The sequence below is a fragment of the Hemicordylus capensis genome, chromosome 3, assembly GCF_027244095.1.
Source record: "Hemicordylus capensis ecotype Gifberg chromosome 3, rHemCap1.1.pri, whole genome shotgun sequence".
NCBI lineage: Eukaryota > Metazoa > Chordata > Lepidosauria > Squamata > Cordylidae > Hemicordylus > Hemicordylus capensis.
The window spans coordinates 110,305,237-110,326,276 of NC_069659.1; the positions used below are offsets into that span (position 1 = coordinate 110,305,237).

Below are 21,040 nucleotides of genomic sequence, written 5' to 3' on the forward strand. Positions count from 1 at the left end.
AATGATGATGAACGGAGCCAAGCATGGTGGTGCAGCATGACTGCTGAGGTCAGGGTCCTTGATTCTGACTCAGCCAGATGTTTTGCATTGACCAACTGCTGTCGAGTGGTTGTTGTAGTCTGTAAAAAGGTGGTCTCGAATTTCTGCCTGAACTCTTCAGGAGTGAGCGTAGATCTCTGGTCATACAGTCTCTCCCACAAACAATGTGTGTATTTCACCAGGCAAGTCACGTAATTTGTAATTTTGATCGAAAGGCAAGCAGTCGAATATGTTCGGCGCCCCAGGACATCAACTTCCTCCCCTCTTTATCCGCTGGAGTGGTGTGTCGTCTCCCAATCTTAGAGGTGGAAGCGCAGTCTATGACTAGGGAATTTGGAGTTGGATGTTTATGTAGATATACGTTATCATTCTCTTAGATTCTGTATAAGGTTTCTAATTTCTATGAAGTTGGCGTTGAAGTCTGTAGCACTTCCCACGCTGATTGAGCAGCATTAGTGATAACCCGTAACATTGGCAAATAAACTGGTTGCAGCCCAGGCGTCTGTTTCATGAAATTGTAGACAGGGTCATCTACCTCACTTATTTTTGGAAGCAATTCCAAACCCAGAACCTCCGCCATTTCAGTCACCTGCTGGTGATAGGTTTTTAACTGTTTGTTAGGGGATACTGTTAAAGGAGGAGGTACTTCTAGAGGCAAATCTGGAAAGGTTGGCTCCGGCTCTGAGTCCCCTTTTGACAAATCAGACGCCTAGCTCTCTTCATCAGAGGTTTCAGAAGCATCTGGGTAGGAACTTGGCGGATGGGAATCTGAGCTTGAGCCTTTATGAGTCTCAGATACCCCTGTTTTTGGTGTACGGATTGAAACAGTTTGAGTTGTGTGTGCAGTTGCCCTGGCAGGCTGAATCGGGAAGCTCGCTTGGACAGACACAGTTCTCCCTGTAGGGTGCATGGTTGCTTGTATGGCCACGGATGTTGCAGGTTGTTGCGTCTGGGATTCACGGGAATGTGTCACAGGTTCGTTCTATGGAGTGACTTGTGTCACCACGTTGCAGTGTTGTCCTCGTTGTAAGTGCCACTGTCTGAATGCTGAGTATTCATCTGGAGACAGTGTGACATTTGTCGTTCCCCACCCTCCCTTGGGCAGTAAACCCCCAGCATCAGGTGTCCTTGGGACATTAGGAAGCCTCGGGCTATCTTCCAGGTCATCATTATCATCAATATCGAGTCCAGAGTGCAGGAAGCCTTGGAACGTTGCAGAAGAGGGAGTGGCCTCTTCTGAGTGGAATAGATGCTCTGCAGGATTCGTAGGAGCAATCAAAGGAGTGTGTTCTTCTGTACAAGTATCCTCTTCAACTAAAGGTGGTTCAGTGTCCAAGAGAGTCTCCACATCCTCGATTATTTCAATCTCCATTTCAGGCAGTTTCCTCGTTTCCGAGGTATGGACTCCTGTGTGGTCTCTCGTTGTGGAGTCGCCCCTCGATATCGAGGTGTCCTATGTCGAGGTGTCCCTCGATGTCGAGGTGTCCTTCGATGTCAAAGGTAAATTCTGATTTGGAGCATGGTCTTTCTTAGTTGAACGCTTGGTTCGATGTGTGCTTCTCTCCATACAGGTGCTCGGCATCGAGCTCAGTTGTGATGGGGAGAGTTGTGGTGTCGGGGCAGGAGACAACAAAACCGCTCGGTGTCTATGACATGTCTCTTGTAAACCCGAGGGCGATGGGGTGGATTCAATAGTATCCACACGGTGCTGTTTTTTGGTCTTTTCCAACGGAGCGGCAGCCGGCGGCGAGCCTTTGCGACAGCGAGGGCTAGAGGCTTGGTCTGCTGGCTGCTTACGGTAAAAGCAGAGTCTTGCTTCGACATCAAGAGCAGTTTCCCTGGGTGTTTAGACTGCCTTAAAGTGGCAGACCCCGGAGTAGTGGAGTCTTCCTTAGATGCCGAGAGCAGTTTCCCCGGGTGTTTAGACTGCCTCAAAGTGGCAGATCCTGGGGCAGCCTGAGAGCTCGAAGTAGATGGGCTCAGGGCATCCTCCATTATAGCTACTTTAAGGCGTGCCAACCTGTTCTTTAGGGTTTGCTTTGAGAAACCCGCGCAGATATCACAAGTGGTGGCAGCGTGCTCCTCTCCCAAGCAGAGAAGACAGAGATGATGACCATCTGTTGAAGGGAGCTTTCCGTTGCAACCCTGACACCTTTTAAAGGTGGTTTTTTCCATGGGTGGCACCCTTTAGTGCGTGTGTCTTTGCGCTCATGGGGAGGGGTGGGGCGGGGAATAGAAAGAAACGCCAAGCGAGCTCTTGGTGATTACCATTCCGTAGCCTGTTGCTGTGTTAACCGTCCTTTAAAAATATATATATACAGGTATATACTTTGTTGTTAAAAGGGTAATCCGTGAAGAGTAGTCAGTCAATCCAAATCTAGTAGATAAGTCCGTAGAATAAGCAAGCAAACAAACTTAACTGAGGAGTTAAGAGCTTTCTGAAGTGCCTGAACGAGTCGGCGGTCAGACAGAATCTGAATAGAGAGACGCCTAACCACCAATAGAGGTACTGCAGGCTCGTGCAGCAGCGGTTAAAGGTGTTGCGAGGAGCTAATGATAGCTACCCGAAGCAGGTCTGCGCAGGCGCAGAACCCATATTTATGTATGTCGCTGGAATCACTATCCAGATCTAAATATTCTATGAGATTTAACATGCTCTGCATTAATTACATAATGTTGCTGTCTTGCTACCTTTATACTCAGTGTCATTCTGTTATTAGTGTTGAATAACTTTTATATATAGTTTTATGTTCACAGTTTTAACTTCTAGCTTCTTCTACTTATTATACTAAGTAATTTTATAGAAACTTTTTATTATTTTGTAGGAGTAGCTTGTTTGAACTGTTTTTGTTGTTGTGCTGGTCAAAGACCGAAATAAAGACTATGACTTAGCAACATTCAGTTCTGGTTCTGCAAAAATCTTAACATCCAAATTGGCACGGATATAGCAATTTTATCTGTAAAATATAACACAAATTGGTCCCAGCAGGCTGATGAAAGTTCAGTTTGATGATATTTGGGCCCCTGAACCAATCGAAAAAGCTCTGCTGAGTGGACATTGAGTGAACAGCAAAGTAAGATTTCTTTGTTGCCATAACCGCCACAGAATAGGCCCTAATATTGGCTCTAGCCTGTGTTCATGGCTCAAGCTGTCTACCTGCCTGATTCATCACCCACAGCTCTCCTGTATTTCAGGGGGCTGCCTGAACTCAGTGGGTTGGAAAACGATGCTTAAGTGGAACTGTGTCAAAAGCCCGACCCATCTCATTATACCAGAGAAAGACCAGGGCATCTACAGAACTGTCTGCTCTCTCAGGAGGAAAAACCCCCATAGCCATCAGGAATCTATCCGTAAGCCTCTGGGGGTGAGCAATCCAAACTGGTTTCCAACCCACACAGAGGGTACACCCTCACCGGGTCTACCTCTAGTCCAATCTTCACCAGATAGTGATCCGTTCCTGAATGGCCTGGATGAAGGCTCCATTCTGATGCATCCAGATTTTGTTGGCTGAGCCAATCTGTTTCACATTGTAGATGCTCTTGACATGGAAAGTCAGTAGAGAGTTGAGATGGATTTTCACCTAGTGTAGTAGGGAAAACAGCTTCCTAGTGTAGAGAGCATGACCTGGTCCCACTCTGTTTATCATTTACATGTTCTTTGGTACTAGCAGTGTCTTTGTGCACTAGGATGTCTTCGTACATCATGCAATGCATGAAGGCAGGAGGATTGCTCTTAGTTCAAGCCAGGACATTGACATTTTGTATTCTTGGCCAGTCATGTTCCCTGGGCTGTTCATTCTAAGCTGCACATGCCCCATCCACTGATGCTTACCCCTGTTGTTATCAACATGTGATGAGGATCTGCACTCTGATTTTCCCTAGATAGGTGTTCTAGCCTGGGTCCACTACTCTACTGAGTTCCTGAAGCTATGAGAAATGTTAAAAGTTTTTGTTTGCTTATTGGCAACATAATCCAATAGGATAGGGGGAACCACAACAGGTTGCAGATATGGAGTGTCACCCACACAACTATCTCCATCACTGTAACAATGAGCTTGAATAGGCTTGTTAGGTATAAGCACAGTGAGAGAAGGTCTGGGACAAGTCTCCCTCACCAATGTTAAGACCTTTTGCATCCTTTCTAGGGATAGGTAAATCCGAAATGCTTGAATATCCAACAGTACCTCTACGTGCACTAGCTATTACATCAGCTGAAGATAACTTTTGGGCCAATGGATTAAGAAGCTAAGCTCCATAGGCAGGACAATGTTGTCTGCAGGTCAAGTGAAGATGTGAGGTGCAAGTTGGGCTAAATGACAATGTCATCTAAATACGCACATATACATATGCTTTTCTATCCTAGGTAGGCCATTATTGTCACCATCAGTTTGGTAAAGGCTCTGGGAGCCAAAGAGGAAGGATCTCTCAGGGTTGGCAAACTGGAAGAAGCACCTGTGTTTCTGGGCGATTGGCACATGTAAATATTCCTCCTTCAGGTCTATAGAGGCAAGGAAGTTGTTGAGCTGCAATCCCTCTACCACTCAACCTCAGAGTCCCCATTTTGAATTTGCAGAAATTTCTTGAGGCATTTTAGGTTTAGAACAGCTCTCCAATCACCATTCGTTTTGGAGACAAGTAAGACTGCATATATTCCAGCAGAACTTTGGTTCAAGGGGACAAGCTCTATAGCCTTGATTGATACAAACTGGTGTATGGTTTAAAACACCATCTTGTGCTTTTCTGAACACCAAAAACAGTGGGAGACTAGAAACTTGTCCCTGAGGATGGTCATGAACTTGATACAATAACTATAACAGACTGTTTGAGCTTCCTAGGCAACTTGTGAGTATGCTGCCCAGATTGGATAAGATTGCTAAAATCTACTCCTACTGCTAGCTGTCCATAGGTATGCTTGTAGTTTTCCCGAGTGGGAAGTGCTGGTTGGGGCTTTCCATCCAAAGACTCTCATGGATCTTGTTTGGAAACACTGCTCCCTACTGTGAACGAGTGAATCTGAAAGTCCCTTGATTTACTGGGAATTCTGTAGGGACAAAAGGACAGGCTGAATCTTCTGGACAATCTGCATCCATCTCTCCATATCCCTCTCTCTCTCTCTTTAAAGGTGCTGATGACATTGCCTTTTTCTGATTTGTTTATACTGAAATGCTTTCCATTTGGGTTATTCATGTATACAGAGCTTGTGTTCCAGTGGCACAACCACAAGTTCCTTCCGGTGAGGATGTTCATGCCAATCCCTTTGCAGGAGAGACTCGCTGCATTGATACGGGTGCCTGAAATGAAGACCAGAGACTTCCGGACTTTGAGGGAAGTTCTCCATGTCCTATCTAGGGCAGGTAAAGGGTTTGATAGCGTTTTTGTATTCCTCAGTAAAAATCAAGGTTGCTCTGGCAATTAAAGAGGATGCTGAGGCCCTTAAGTCGACTGTTTCATGTGCTGCTTTCATTGTAACTTCCATCTGCTGGTCTTTAAGATCCCTGAGGATGTTGTCTTTCTCTTTGATACCAGGGTACTTTGCTACCAGGGCTACTACTAGTGCATCTCCCAGGGTGAGCTTCAGTTTTGCTAACACTGATTCTGGAAGAGTAGAGAATTTGGCTCTAGCTTGTGCAGTACATTGTGCCCCGAGTGGCCACTTCCATTCCAGTTTACAAAGAGAATAGAATGCTTCAGGAAAAGAAAAAAGCCCTCTGATTGACCCTGGTGATCAGGAGGAACAGTACCCCCTTGGAAGTGGGTGGGCTCTCCACACATTGAGGCTAAGTCCAGGAAGGCCATAGCCTTAGTCAACAGGAGAGGAAAATCATCTCTATGGAATATACAATGTGTCTGAAAAGACTGAGGGACAGATCAAGGTGTATAAAATTATTCATGGAGTGGACAGAGATAAAATTTTCTCCCTCTCTCACAACACTAGAACCAGGGGTCACCAGGAAACAAAACTGAAAGGGGAATCTCTTCTACAGCTACAAAAAGACCTATAATTAGCTTAAGTTCTAACTCTATGGAGCAATGGGAAGAGATAACCCATCTTAGAAAGCCTCCTACACTAACAGAGAATGAAGGCAAATATGATAAACCTTGGCTACCCTGCACTGATTTGATTCTCTGAAATGAAAAACTCCAGTCATAGCCAGCTTTTGAAAGAAACTTATGATCATTTCGATGTAGATTTTGATCTACTGGCATATAAATAAGGCTGGAGAAGGCCTACTTATACGGAACAGACAAGGGAGCCAGTATTAAATTCCAATTGATTTTTGGTGATCAGTTAGGATCCTATGTTGGGCAAGCAGAACAAAGCTCATACAAGGAACCTTCATCTTTTTATCCTCCCCACTGCAGTTCTCTGAGAAGCCACTCCTGATGGTGAGGAGGCTTTGGACAAAGCAATGGAATGGGGGGCAGGGAAGCCCCAGAAACCAAGTGCAGGCACCTTCTGCAAACAGACCATCTCTTCTTTGATGTACATGGATAAAGCGGACTTGGAATATTTCTACCTCCAAATATGAATCCTGAACAAGGATTCTAGTCCCTTTCAGACAAGCATGTCACACAGACAGTGACTGTGTGTGAGGTAGAGTGGGACTGCCTCTTCTGGTCAGGCCCCTGATGTCTACAGGTTCAGCTGAACACGTGAACTCTTGGGACATGACCAGAAGATGCACAAGTGTTAGGGGCAAGAGCTGCAGTTATGTTTCTGCTCCTTTCTCCACCTATTTATCAAAAGTACAGAAAGTAACTGAAAAGGGTTTCTGTCTTCCTGAAATATTGAATCCTAATTAAGATAGAATGATCAGGGCTCAGGGTCTAACATTATTTATCATTACTATTAAATTATTTCCCAATTGTAATTATGCCCTATCATTCCTGAGGGTGGAGCAGAATCATGGCAATTTTACATGGTAAGATTTGCAGAACATACAAGTTAACTAATAGGACAAGGTTCGCCATCACTATTCTAGTGAGGAGTATAAAACTGAACTTGGTTCACAGATAATATCTTAGACACACATTTGGCCTATGTTATCACAAGCTTCTTAAAAGTACCTGAAAATATTGGTTAAACAGCAGTACTATGAAGATGGTTAACTGTGCTGAGGTCACTCATAAGCAGCTTGTGTACCATAGGAAAATTAAACTATGACATAACGGATAGATCTTCATTTGAAAGGTACAGGGCTATGGACCCCTTTCCCCAGCTGCCCAACATGACAGATTAAGCCAAGACCTGGTGTCTCAGAATACTAGCACTAAGACCTTTTTACTCCACCATCTCCTGCACATCTGTCCTGCTGGGCTAGATTACATCCAGATGTGCACCACAAGCTATTTTTTCTTGGTCTCTTCAAGGCACATGCGCAATGCCTTTGGGTAACATATACTTGTGATGGTCAACAAAACTCATCCACATTGGTCTGGGGTATGTGATGGGTAGGGGTGAGGTGGGGGGAATTAACAAAAAAAAAATGTGCCAGTTTGGCCTGTTTACCTAGCCATGCTGCAACAAGGACAGAGTCAATTCCATCAATGGGTTCACAGATACGAGCCACTACTGGATGAATCTGTTGTGACAGATAATACTGAGTATCAATAACAAGATTGCTTTGTTTTTTCAACTGTTCTGGAGCATATGCTCTCTGGCTGGCACTCAGGTTTGATCCATCCTGTACAAGATATAAGCAAAAGAAAGAAAGAAAGAAAGAGAAAGAAAGAAAGAGTTACTGAACTGAAAATGTTACTGAAAGAAAGTGTTACTGATCATTACCAAGGGTAATGAAAGGTTTAGGAATCCCCGTGTGTATTTAGAAAAGTGCACTTTTAATATTATGCACACTTAATCTTTGGCAGTTACTTTATATCAAAGACAGGGAACTATTTTCATTTTTTAAAAGTCAAGAACAGGGGTTACCAACAGGGGGTACTAGTACTCTTAGGGATACCTGAAAGGCTCTCAGAGGGTATTCAGAGCCCCCCTGCCTCCCCATGGTGCAGCCATGTTATTTGTTCCCCATTTATCACTGGCTTGAAGCTGCTGCATCCTCAGTAATGTGCCCACTGCAGAAGGGGAGGGAGAAGGGTGAAGATGCTTCTCCTCTGTTTCTGATCAGCTGACTGCATGTTGAAGCTCAGCTTATCCCTCTCCTCCGCCTGACAAGCTCCAAAATATAAGCATGAAGTTCTCCCACTGAAATTAATGGGATAAGTAAACTGGTCCCATTAATTTCAAGAAGACTGCTAATAAGTAACAGTGTTGATGAGAGCCAGTGACTGTAATCGCCTGTCTTCCTAACTGTATCACGTAAATTTTTGTTTTTATGCATTTGTATACACAGATAAACAAATTTAGATGTTACAGTAATGAGACAGGCTACTTTAGTCACTGGCTTACATCCAGATTGCAACTCATAAGCAGCCCTATTGAAATTAATGGGAAAAGTGTATTTATCCCATTAATTTCAGTGGGAGTACTCATGAGTAATTTAGTCTGGATGTAAGCCAGTGACTGGAGTAAGTTAACTGTTGACATTTACATTTGTCAGTGCATGTGCACCAATGCACGCATGCCCCCCCCTGCACACACGTCCGTCCGTCCCCGATCTCTATGGGGTACCTGAGCTGAAGGTTTGTGGCAGAAGGGGTACATTTGTTTAAAAGGGTTGGGGAACTCTGGTCAAGAAAAAATGATTATTTAGAAAAAAATACAATTGAGATCTGTACCTGACAGATAACATATGACACAGTGTCTCCAGCTTTTAACTTTCTACCCTCTTGAGAATTTATCCATAGGGCAACATGTACATGAGGCAGGCTTTTTTTATCAGGGTAATCCTGAGGATCCTTTGTCAATGCCTAGATCAACAGAAAAAAAGTTATACTGACATGCTGAGCAAACTACTGCAACATTAAAGAAGTAGGAACTGCTACATCTAAAATGCTACCACAAATCACCAGCATTTCTAATAGCATATGCATTAGGTTGTAGTTCTTACATGGCTTTCTAGAAACCAATTTGCAATGTGGGAAATCTGTTTTTACCTATGTATATCCTTTCTGTTTGCCACTTTGGACAGCAATCTCATGGAGAACAGCAAAGTAGGCAGATATTAGTTTTCCACCAGACAGCCAAGGGATAGACCCATGCCTTTGAGTTTTGGCTCAAATAAGTAACTCAGTTTCTTAAAAAATCAGGTAATTAATTAAAATGAAGTTGAAAAGATGACTCAGGAAAGTCAAATGGAAGTTATTTGATCACTCTAAAAACATCATAACAGAGGCTCAGATAAAATATACCACATATACTAGAATGGAAACAAACAAATCCAGGAGGATACCAGCATGGTTATGTAACAGTGTTAAGAAAGTAAAAGACAAAGTGCCTTCTTTGAAAAACCACAGTTCCAGAGACTCCTGAGTAAGCTTAGAAGTCACAGGAAAAGGGGACATATAACTGGATAACAGGAAGAACATGAAAGGAATAAATTGACAGTCCACAATGAAGCAAGCATAAGAGTAGTTTAAGGATATTTATTTGGTCCCTAGGCAGTGCTACTTAACCTGTTCATAAATGATTTGGGAGTCAGGAGTAAGTAGTGAGTGAGCTAAGTTTCTGAATGACACCAAATTATTCAGGATAGTGAAATGCAAGCAAACTGAAGAACTCCAAAAGGATTTCTCCAAACTGGATGAAACAAAATAGCCAACAAAATTCAATGTAAATAAGCACCAAGTGGTGTACATTTAGACAAAAAAAACCCAAACCATATATATATGCGGATAGAATCAGAATTGGCTGAAACTAATCAGAAAATAAATCTTGGAGTCATGGTGGAGAGCTTGCAGGAGAAATCTACTCTGGGGATCGTCACTATTTTTTTTTTAAGCGGGTATGTGTGCAGGGGGTCACTTTGGCAAAAACCAAAAAACCCCTCCAGTGTGAAAGCTATTTCCCACTGGGCTGACCTCCACACAGTGCTGAGCTTTCCCCAATGCCAAGGGGCCTTTAAGATAAATGACAAGAGTATTGTTAAGCACCAGTGCAATTTTCAAATGCACACATGGAGCACTGGAAATCTTAATTATTCCCAGCACTTTCCCAGCTCAATGGCTGGGAAGAAATAAACTTCTCAGAGTTCCATGCACACTTTCCAAGATGGTGCTGGGATTGAAAGGGCTCTATTTCATTTAAAGGAACCCCCAACCCCAGTGCTGGACAAAATGCAGCCCTGTGTGGTAGAAAAAGCTGCCTCTGGCACAGTGTGAGAGGTTTTCTGTGGAGTATTCGGCTTTGGCCAGAACTTTGCATAGATCTAATAAATAATTAGTCAGGGAGTTGCACTTAGGGTAAATGGGAGCTGCCACTGTCTCCTGGGCCTTGAAATGGAGAACACTGATCTACTCTTTGTGGCAATTGTAAAAAAACACACACCACGTAATTAGCATATTAGGGATTATTAAATGGGGGCTGAAAATATAATGGCCAGTAACATAATGCCTTTATTTAAATAATATAATGTATTTGAAATACAGTTCTGGTTGAGCCATCTCCAAAGGAAATTATAGCACTGAAAAAAGGTACAGAAAATAGGCAAGTGGTTGAATGGACTCGAGCAGCCTCAGGCACGGTGGGCAGGTCTTCACCTGTTCCACCTCAGCCCCGCTGCTTTTCCGGGCACGGTGCTTGTTCTACAAAAGGCTGTACATAGCTGTGGCATTGTTCCCTGCAGCCTGCATGCAGCATCAGCATGCACACAGCTGCTATGCATGCACAGCAGCTATGTGTTTCAACATCGCATGCAGGCTGCAGCGAACAGTACTACACCTATACAAAGCCTTTCATAAGAGAGCGACATGCCCGGAAAAGCAGTGGGGCTGAAGTGGAACAGGTAAGGACCTGCTTACCTGCTTCTTAAGGGAACTGCTCCCCACCCCGCCGAACTGCTTTGGTGTTTCCTTAAGGAGGTTCTGAACCGGTTCATGCACAGCCCTAGCAGAAAACAACAGTCAAAATGGGTGTCCTCCTCTACCAGAACAGGCAAAAGCATTTTGAACTTTTTTTTAATTTAGAAAAGATACAACTGAGGGTAGGGCATGCATAGACCTTGATAAAATTATAAAACTTTGAAGAGATTGGATAGAATATCAAAACTTGGGGTAACACAATGAAACTGACTGTCAGCAAACTCAGAACAGACAAAAAAGTACGACTTCACACAATGCAGATTTAATTTAGGAACAGAATGCCAGAGAATGTGATGTATCAACATGAGAGCTAAACAGAACTTACGTAAGAGGCAGTATACATCTGAATATCAGATGGTGGAGATACATCAAGAGAGGGCTGTTGCCTTTATGCTCTGCTTGCTAGCTTCCTGGAGACCTCTGTTTGGCCACTATGTGAAATAGGTCAAAGATGGACCTTTGATCTGATCCATCAAGGTCTCTCTCTCTTTCTCTCTCTCCATCCAGCAAAGTACAGACATCCAAACAAAATAAAGACATCCAACAAACTAGAAAGGGGACTCTAAACTCTAGCATCTGTAAGTTAAAACCTCAGGCCTTCAAAATCACACAAGGTATCTCTAGCAGCAATGGGACAGAGCGCAGTGGCTCTGAACGGGCTCAGGAAGGACCATATGGTAGAAAGCAGTTCTTGAGGTATCCTGATTCTAGACCAGTTTGGGCTTTTAAAAAGGTTAGTAACAGTACTCTAAAACTGAGCCCAGAAACTGATCGGCAACCAGCACAGCTGCCATAAGATTAAGAGTTATATGGACTAACTCCCTGGGCTCCAGTCAACGTTCTGTTAGTCAAATTATGAACCCGTTTCAGTTCTTGAACTGTCTTCCAGGGCAGCCCACCACACACAAAACTGGAATAATCCAGCCTGGTCATAACTATGTCAGGAGTTCCTGAGGTCAAATCTAATTTCTCTTGGAAAGGTTGCAGCTGGTGAACCAACTGAGGCTGGCAAAAAGCTTGGAAAGCTGCTGTCAATCAGTGCAGATAACACTGAGCTACATGGTCTCACTCAGTATAAATCAGCTTCATTCTGTCACCAATGCTTTTTAACATCTACATGAAACTGCTGGGTGAGGTCATCAGGAGATTTGGTGCATGTTGTCATCAGTATGCGGATGACACCTAAATCTATTTCTCCTTATCATTATTAGCAGCAAATGGCATTCACTCCCTAAATGCCTGCCTATGGGCAGTAATGGGCTGGATGAGGGATAACAAATTGAAGCTGAATCCAAGCAAGATGGAGGTGCTCTTTGTGGGAGATCGGAATTTGAGAGATGAGTTAGATCTTCCTGTGCTAGATGGGGTTACACTCCCCCAGAAGGAACAGGTACGCAGCTTGGGAGTGCTCTTGGATCCAGGCCCCACGATGGTATCTCCGGTGGAGGTATGGCCAGGAGTTCTTTCCATCAACTTCGGCTGATTCGACAGCTGCATCCATTCCTTGAAGAGAATTATCTCAAAACAGTGGTGCATCATCTGGTAACCTCCAGGCTTGACTATTGCAATGCGCTCTACGTGGGCCTGCCTTTCTATGTAGTTTGGAAACTTCAGTTCAAAATGCGACAGCCAGAGATTGGTCTCTAGGGTAACCCAGAGAGACCATATTATGCCTGTTTTAAAACAGTTGCACAGGCTGCCTATATGTTTTCAGGCAAAATAAAAAGTTATGGTTATTACCTTTAAAGCCCTGAACAGCTTGTGTCCAGGTTACCTTAGAGAGTGCCTTCTTCTGTATGATTCCAATCGCATGTTGATGTCATCTGGAGAAATCCGTCTCCAGTTACCACCGGTACATCTAGTGGCAACTCAGAACCAGGCCTTCTCTGTAGCTGCTCCTGGCCTATGGAATGCACTCCCAGCAGATATCCGCAGTTCAGGCTCGCTAATGGCCTTTAAGAGAGCCCTGAAAACATATTTGCTTGGCCTGGCCTTCCAAGGTTTTTAAATTGTTTTAGGGTATTTTAATTGGCTTTAAATGGTTTTGAATTGTTTTAAAATTGTTTTTATATTGGTTTAAGTAGTGTGTTTTAGATGGTGTTTGTTTTATGTCTTTTTAAACTTGTTGTACACTGCCCAGAGCATTTGGATGGGGTGGGCTATAAATGCAATCAATCAATCAAATAAGTTCAAAATAATGATTTACAAGATGCACCTATATCACTATTCCTCTTATCATTAAATCAAGTCCTTCCTAGGGAGGGTGCAAGATTCTAGACATGCAGAAATATATTGACGTTAACAATTTAGTCAAATAACAGTTTATCAAGTGGTACACGTGGAGATAGAGTTAATGGACAGAACTACAGCAGAGTTTTGTATAATTTAAATAAATCCTGCCTTCCTTAATTAAATACACTTTCCCCCTCCGTTTATATCGGAGTTCTAAATGTTTCTAAAATACTTGCTGAACAGCATGAAGTAGTAAAAAGAAGGCAGAGTTCAATATGAAAAAGAAATGGGGACCAGGAAGAATCCCACAAAATATGTTCAGACATATTCAGGTACAGTAGTAACAAGCAATACAAGTTACCTTGTTGATTTCAAATTGTTTTATTGGCACACTGCCATTTACCACATTTTCTCCAATTTGGATTAGTCTCCTCTGGATGTTTTCTACAATTGCATCTCGGGATTGGTCAGAAAGAATCTGGCCAATTATATAGCTGTAAGAAAGGTTTAGTCAGGTGAGACAACAAATCTTTAAGAAAAGTCCACAGTATACACATGCACTTAGCTGTGTTCCAAAGAAACCAGGGGATGCATGTTTTCCAACTATCCTGTTGAGATCCAACTGTGGGAAATAAGCTCCTTTAAGATGGACTACCAGACTGTCATCAGGATTTTCAACTAGATCCATGGGCAGATGATAACCAAGCATTATCATTTATGCTGGCTATGCCTCTCACAAGATTATTTTTTTCATTAAATATTTCCATATTGTAAATGCAGATTTAGCCAAAGATGCCAGAAAAATATTCAAGGGCCCAACCATCTTACTCTTCAGTCATTTTAAAAAAACCAAAAACCAACTACCTATCTTTTAGTTTCTAGACAATTCAAATAAGGGGTGCTGTGGAAATTGAGAAATAAACTTGAGGAAACTCCAGCCAAGGCAGGTGATAGTGCTAACAGTGGGTGCCAAGACAAGGGACATAATAAGCTGTCTTCTACTGAGTCAGACCACTGCTCAGTATTGATCAAGGAGCTGACCTGGCTTATATAACAGGCCTGGTTGTGGGGGGTTAGTGGTCCTGTGTAGGCCCAACATCTTCCCCCACGGTACTCTGTTGTTGAGCAGGCTAGGGGAAGTGGGCGGGGGAGGGGGGTAGTCCATAAGAATAACATCTCCCTTACGTGGATTCCCACAAGAGAACCTACTTATACTGAGTATGTGTACCTCATGTTGGGGACTCAGGATAGATTGGGGATTCTGTTGGTATACCATACCACTGATTAACAGACTCCCTAATTGAGCTAGTCGATGAGTTGGTGTTGGAGTCACCCAGGCTTTCGCTGCTGATTTCAATGTCCACTTTGAGACTGGCTTGTCAGGTACTGGTCAAGAGTTCATAGCAGCCATGACACCTATGGGACTATCCCAATTAGTCCTTGGACCTAAGCATGTTGCTGGTCACATGCTGGATCTGGTCCTTTGCTCAGATCAGTGGGGTGTTCTGTGGGTGAGGTTGCAATGTGGTTTCCCACTGTCATGGACAGACCATTTCCTCACAGTCATGTGACCATTCTATTAGAATGTTCCACCTAAGAAGACTGTTGGATCCAGTAGGATTACAAAGGACCTTGGAAGGTTTGGGAGTTGGTTCTGCGGATGATTCTGTCGATGCCTTATTGGATACCTGAAACAGGGAACTTACCAATGCAGTAGACATGATCGCTCCTAAGCATCCTCTCTGACTAGCTTCAAAATCAGCTCTGTATCATACGTAAGAGTTACGGGAGCTGAAGTGGCAAAGTAGACTGCAGTGCAAATGGAGAAGAACCAATCTTGAATTTGATAAGACATAGCATAGAGCCCATTTGAAAGCCTATGATATGGCAATATGCGCAACAAAGTGATTTTATTCTGCACATATTACATCTGCAAGTTCTCATCTAGCAGAGCTGCTCTGGATTGTTAGGGGTTTAATTGAAGCCCCTTCTGTTTCAAATCTGTTTCTGGAAACAATGTCTCATTGTGACGAATTCAATGAGTTCTTTACAGGTAAAATATCTCTCATTTGGGTTGATCTGGACTCCAGTATTTTTGCAGGGCCAGTTAGGGAGGTGTCCAGCAATCCCTCTTGTAATATTAGATTGTATCAGTTGCAGTTTGTGACTCCTGAGGATGTGGACAAGCTGCTTCGAGTGGTACAGCCTTTCACCTGTTCCTTGTACCCATGCTCAGCATGACTGATATCCAGTTGCAGAGAGGTTGTTGGAAATGGCCTGGTTGATATCATTAATACCTCACTGAGGGAGGGCAGGATGTCACCTTGTTTGAAGGAGACAGTGTTTAGACTCTGTCTTTAGAAGCCCACTCTGGATCCCCTGGTGATGGATAATTATAGGCCTGTCTCCAACGTCCCATGGTTGAGATTGAGAGGGTGGTGGCTGACAAGCTCCAAGTGGTCTTGAAGGAAACTGATTATCTAGACCCATTTCAAACTGGCTTTAGGGCAGGCTATGGGGTTGAGATGGACTTGGTTGGCCTGATAGATGACCTTCACCAGGGAATTGACAGAGGAAGTATGACTCTGCTGATTCTTTTGGATATCTTGATGGCTTTTCATATCATCAACCACAGTATTGTGGATTGCCTGAGGGATTTGGGGATAAGAGGCACTATTTTACAGTGGTTCAGTTCCTATGTCTCAGGTATATTTCTGAGACATACCCCCCTTGGCTGGTTCGGCTGCTCTTCGGCCGGTTTCTGGCCTTCACCCAGCAGCCATGGGTGTTCAGTCCAGGGTTGGACCAAACAGGGGGTGGTTCGGTGCGACCCCGAATGGTTGAACCAAATTGGTTCAATGTCGAACCTGTTTGCACACACCTAATCTACATGAAACCGCAAAGTGAAGTCAGGGGATTTGATGCTGGGTGTTATGAATATGTTGATGACACCCAAATATATTTTCTTCTTGTCATCAGGAAATGGCATTACCCCCTTAAATGCCTGTCCACAGGCAGTAATGGACTGGATGAGGGATAATAACTGAAACTGAATCCAAACAAGATGGAGGTGCTCATTGTTAGAGGTCATAATCTGCAAGACAGGATAGAACTTCTTGTTCTGGATGAGGTTACACTCCCCCAGAAAGAACAGGTTTGTAGCTTGGGAGTGCTTTTCAACCAGGGTCTCTCCTGGGTAGCTCAGGTTGAGGCTGAGGCCAGGAGTGCTTTTTACTAGGTGTGAATGAGTAAATAACTCCACCCATTTCTTGAGGAGAATGTCCTGAAAACAACGGTACACCAGCTGGTAACTTCCAGGTTGGACTACAACAATGTGTTCTATATAGAGTGGCCTCTGTACATAGTTTGGAAACTTCCGTTAGTTCAATATTATTATTATTATTATTATTATTATTATTATTATTATTATTATTACTGATTTACACAGTCAGACAGGTGTTATTGACTGGTTTGTTTTATGCAGACATCGAGTCCTTCCCAAGGACCTGGGATGGCTGGATTTTATTGTCAATGTCATTGCTTTTGTTATAGACATTGTCACAGAATATAGGCTGTTCCCAGTAAAGTTGCTTTTTGTAATTGGCTGATGGTGATTTCTGTGGCCCCTATGGTGTTGAGGTGCTCTTCAAGTTGTTGTGGAATTGCACCAAGGGCCTTTCAATTTCAATTTGTAAATCTTTGTATTTGGTGATTTTTTCTATTTCTTTTTCTTCTATTCTGCTATCCCCTGGTATTGCTATGTCGATTATTTTGACTTGTTTTTCTTTCTTCTTGACTACAGTTATATCTGGTGTATTGTGTGGCAGATGTTTGTCTGTTTGTAGTCGGAAGTCCCATAATATTTTTACATCTTCATTTTCTTCAACTTTTTCAATTTGATGGTCCCACCAATTTTTGACTACAGGTAGCTTGTATTTTTTGCAGATGTTCCAGTGTATCATCCCTGCTACTTTATCATGACTTTGTTTGTAGTCAGTCTATGCGATCTTTTTACAACAGCTGATCAGGTGGTCCACAGTTTCATCTGCTTCTTTACAAAGGCGGCACTTGCTATTTGTGGTGGATTTTTCGACTTTTGCTCTTATTGCATGTGTTCTTAGTGCCTGTTCTTGTGCAGCCAGTATTAAACCCTCTGTTTCTTTCTTCAAGTTGCCAATCTTAAGTCATTGCCAGGTCTTGGTGATGTCTGATTTTCCACTTATATTGTGCAAATATTGACCATGCAGTGGCTTATTTTTCCATTTTTCTGCTCGGTTCTTGACTTGTTCTTTCTTGTAGGCCTGCTTTTTTTCATTGGTGTTGAATAGTTTTGCATTATTGACCATTTGAAGTGCATCTTCTTCACTGTCCTTTATATATTCTTCAAGGCCTCTTTTCTCCTCCTCTACTGTTTGATGGACTTGCAGCATCCCTCTTCCACCTGAGCTGCGAGGGAGATATAGCCTATCGACATCACTGCGGGGATGCAGAGTATGATTGATGGTCATGATTTTCCTGGTCTTACGATCCAGCGTCTCTAGCTCAGCCTGGGTCCAGTCTATTATTCCTGCAGTGTATCTGATAACAGGTATAGCCCAGGTGTTTATGGCTTGTATGGTGTTCCCGCCATTGAGTTTGGACTTTAGGATTTTTCTAACTCTCCTGATGTATTCACTTCCAATTTTTCTTTTAACTTCAGTGTGTGCAATGTTATCAGCCTGGAGAATGCCCAAGTATTTGTAAGGTTCTTTCTCTTCCAGGTTCTTGATGTTGCTTCCATTGGGCAGTTCTATTCCTTCTGTTTTTCTTATTTTTCCTCTGTTCATTATTAATGCAGCACACTTGTCTAGTCCAAACTCCATTGCTATATCGCTACTGAATATACGGACAGTGTTTAGCAGTGATTCGATTTCTGACTGGGACTTTCCATACAACGTCAGATCGTCCATGTACAGCAGATGGTTGATTTGACTTGATGTTTTAGATGTTTGGTATCTGAGGCCTGTTTTGTTTAGTATTTGTGAATGTGGAGTCATGGCGATTACAAACAACAGAGGGGATAGTGAGTCCCCTTGGAAAATGCCTCTTCTAATGCTAACCTGTCCAAGTGTCTCGCCATTGATTGTTAACTGTGTACTCCACAGGCTCATTGCTTTTTAAAATAATTATCTGAATGTTTTTGCTGACACCAGTTGTTTCTAAACATTTTAGTATCCATGTGTGAGGCAATGAATCGAAGGCTTTCTTGTAGTCAATCCATGCAACACTTAGATTGGTTTTTCTTCTCGTGCAGTTTTCTAAAATCATTTTGTCAATCAGCAGCTGGTCTTTTGTGCCTCTGGTGTTTGGGCAATTTCCTTTCTGTTCAACTGGAAGCTGTTTGTTAGTTAGTAAGTGTTGCATGACTTCATCTGCTATTATTCCAGTTAATAATTTGAACATGGTTGGCAGGCAGGTGATCGGTCTATAATTACTTGGAAGTGCACCTTTTGCTGGGTCTTTCATGATGAGATGAGTTTTCCCAGTTGTTAGCCATTGTTCAATATCACCTCCTTGCAAAATGTGATTGAACTGTTTTGATAGTTGTTTATGAAGGCTTGTTAGGTGTTTAAGCCAAAAGCCATGCAGTTCATCATCGCCTGGAGCAGTCCAATTTTTAATTATTATTATTATTATTATTATTACTACTACTACTACTACTACTACTACTACATTTATATCCTGCTCTTCCTCCAAGGAGCCCAGAGCAGTGTACTACATACTTGAGTTTCTCTTTCACAACAACCCTGTGAAGTAGGTTAGGCTGAGAGAGAAGTTACTGGCCCAGAGTTACCCAGCTAGTTTCATGGCTGAATGGGGAAATGAACTTGGGTTTCCCCAGTCCTAGTCCAGCACTCTAACCACTACACCATGCTGGTTCTATATGTGACAATATGTGACAGCCAGATTGGTCTTTGGGGTATCCCGAAGAGACCACATTATGCCTGTTTTTAAACAGTTGCACTGGCTACTGATGTGTTTCCAGGCAAAGTACAAAGTGCTGGTTATTACCTCTAAAGCCCTGAATGGCTTAGGTCCAGGTTACCGGAGAGAAAGCCTTTCTTGACTAGACCTCCCACTGCTTAAGATCATCAGGAGGAGTCTGCCTTCAGGTGCCACCAGTTCATCTGGTGGCAACCTGGGATCAGGCCTTCTCAGTTATTGCCCCTATATTGTGGAATTTGCTTCCCGTGGATCTAAGAGGATTATATTCCTTGGAGGTCTTCAGGAGAGCCTTAAAGACTCATCTTTTTAGCCTGGCTTTTAATATCTAGTTTGAATTTTAATTTTAATGAGTTTTAATCTGGATAAATGTTTTTTGATTGTAATTGTTTTATTTGTTTTTTATTTTAATGTAAATAAAACTGCCGTGAGCCACTTTAGGATGGGTGGTATATAAATTGAATAAACTAATAACATAAATCATAAAGAGTAGCAGCGGCTTCTCCAAGGTTATTGGTTACAGACAGGAGTTTCTCTCAGCCCTATCTGGAGATGCCAGGGAGGGAACTTGGGAACTTCTTTATGCAAGCATGCAGATGCTCTTTCCTGAGCGGCCCCACCCCCTAAGGGGGGTATATTTTGCTTAATGATTGCTTGAAGAAAGAACAAAACATAACAGAATATGATGAAAGTTAAGAGACATCTGTTTGACATCGCGAGTGCTAATATTCTGAGGGATAGATTACTTCATGATTCTGTATGTAAGGACTTCTGAGATAATCTGAATTCGTACTAGGCTGTGTTTTGTCTTTGATGATATGAAGATCTGGGGCTGTGAAATAAATTTATTCATATTATCTATTAAAGCTGCAATAGTATTCCTATATTTTTACTATGAAGTCAAGCATTTAAATTTGCACCAATTACACTGTACCTGTATAAACAGTTACTGAATCACGCTCTCTGTGAATAACCTTCTATGAAACATCTATGCTTACATAACAATGCTAAGCTTCTTTACTTATACCACCAATTTCAACTAAGCTTATTTCTAAGTAAGTGTGGATAAGATCACAGCCTTTAGCATTATTGTGTCAATAAAACATTATGACTATTCAGAAATTCTGCAGGAGTTGCAAACCTAGCATGGGTAAAAAAGGCAGACAACTGGTTACAATGCAGGAAGCAGATGAAGCAAATGCACTGACAATCACAATGAAGGGAAGCAAGCATTAGGGTCCCTCAAGGATATGTATTGGTATTGGACTGGTGCTATTTAATCTGTTCATAAATGATCTATGAATGAGTGGTGAGCTACTCAAGTTTCTGAATGACACATTATTCAGGAAGGCGAGAACCCAAGAAACACAAAGTAACTTACTTTCCAGTCTCTTTTGCAATGTCACACCAGTCTCTTCGCACTATGTCCAGCCCTTTAAGTTCTTGCTTGGTTACATACTTTCCCTCTCCTGTTGGCTCCACAATCAAAGCAGCATATTTCTTCTTTTTTAACAGTAAAAGGGACTTAAAAATGCCATCAATATCGATCTCCAACAATTTGTATAGCTTGTTCACTTCGCTTTTGATCTAGAAACATATCAGGACACACACACACAAACAAAATCACCTTAATCATTGGACATACTTTGTAAAAGTAAGGAGATGGCATGGGGGTGGAGGAAGATTTATTTGACATATGCTATAAAAGAACAGTTTACAAAATATGTTCATATACATAGCACAGGAATAGGAAACCATAGAGCTTCCCATGCTTTTTTCAAAACCTTTGAAAAAGCCTGAAGGAAAG

At 42.5% G+C, this 21,040-nt stretch overlaps 1 protein-coding gene across 3 annotated transcripts in view; it reads right to left on the minus strand.

Annotated features, from left to right (window-relative positions):
* The window catches only part of POLA1 (DNA polymerase alpha 1, catalytic subunit), a 467,466-nt gene that overhangs the window by 230,507 nt on the left and 215,919 nt on the right, over window positions 1-21,040 (minus strand). For all 3 annotated transcript variants that reach the window (XR_008320234.1, XM_053312417.1, XM_053312419.1), the window contains exons 29-32: window positions 20,615-20,820; window positions 13,613-13,745; window positions 8,779-8,910; window positions 7,550-7,724 (exon numbers count right to left, since the gene is read on the minus strand). Coding sequence is in view for 2 of the 3 variants with exons in the window: in XM_053312417.1 (XP_053168392.1) it covers window positions 7,550-7,724; window positions 8,779-8,910; window positions 13,613-13,745; window positions 20,615-20,820 (646 nt within the window). In the remaining variant the exon portion in view is untranslated. The remainder of the gene's footprint in view (window positions 1-7,549; window positions 7,725-8,778; window positions 8,911-13,612; window positions 13,746-20,614; window positions 20,821-21,040) is intronic.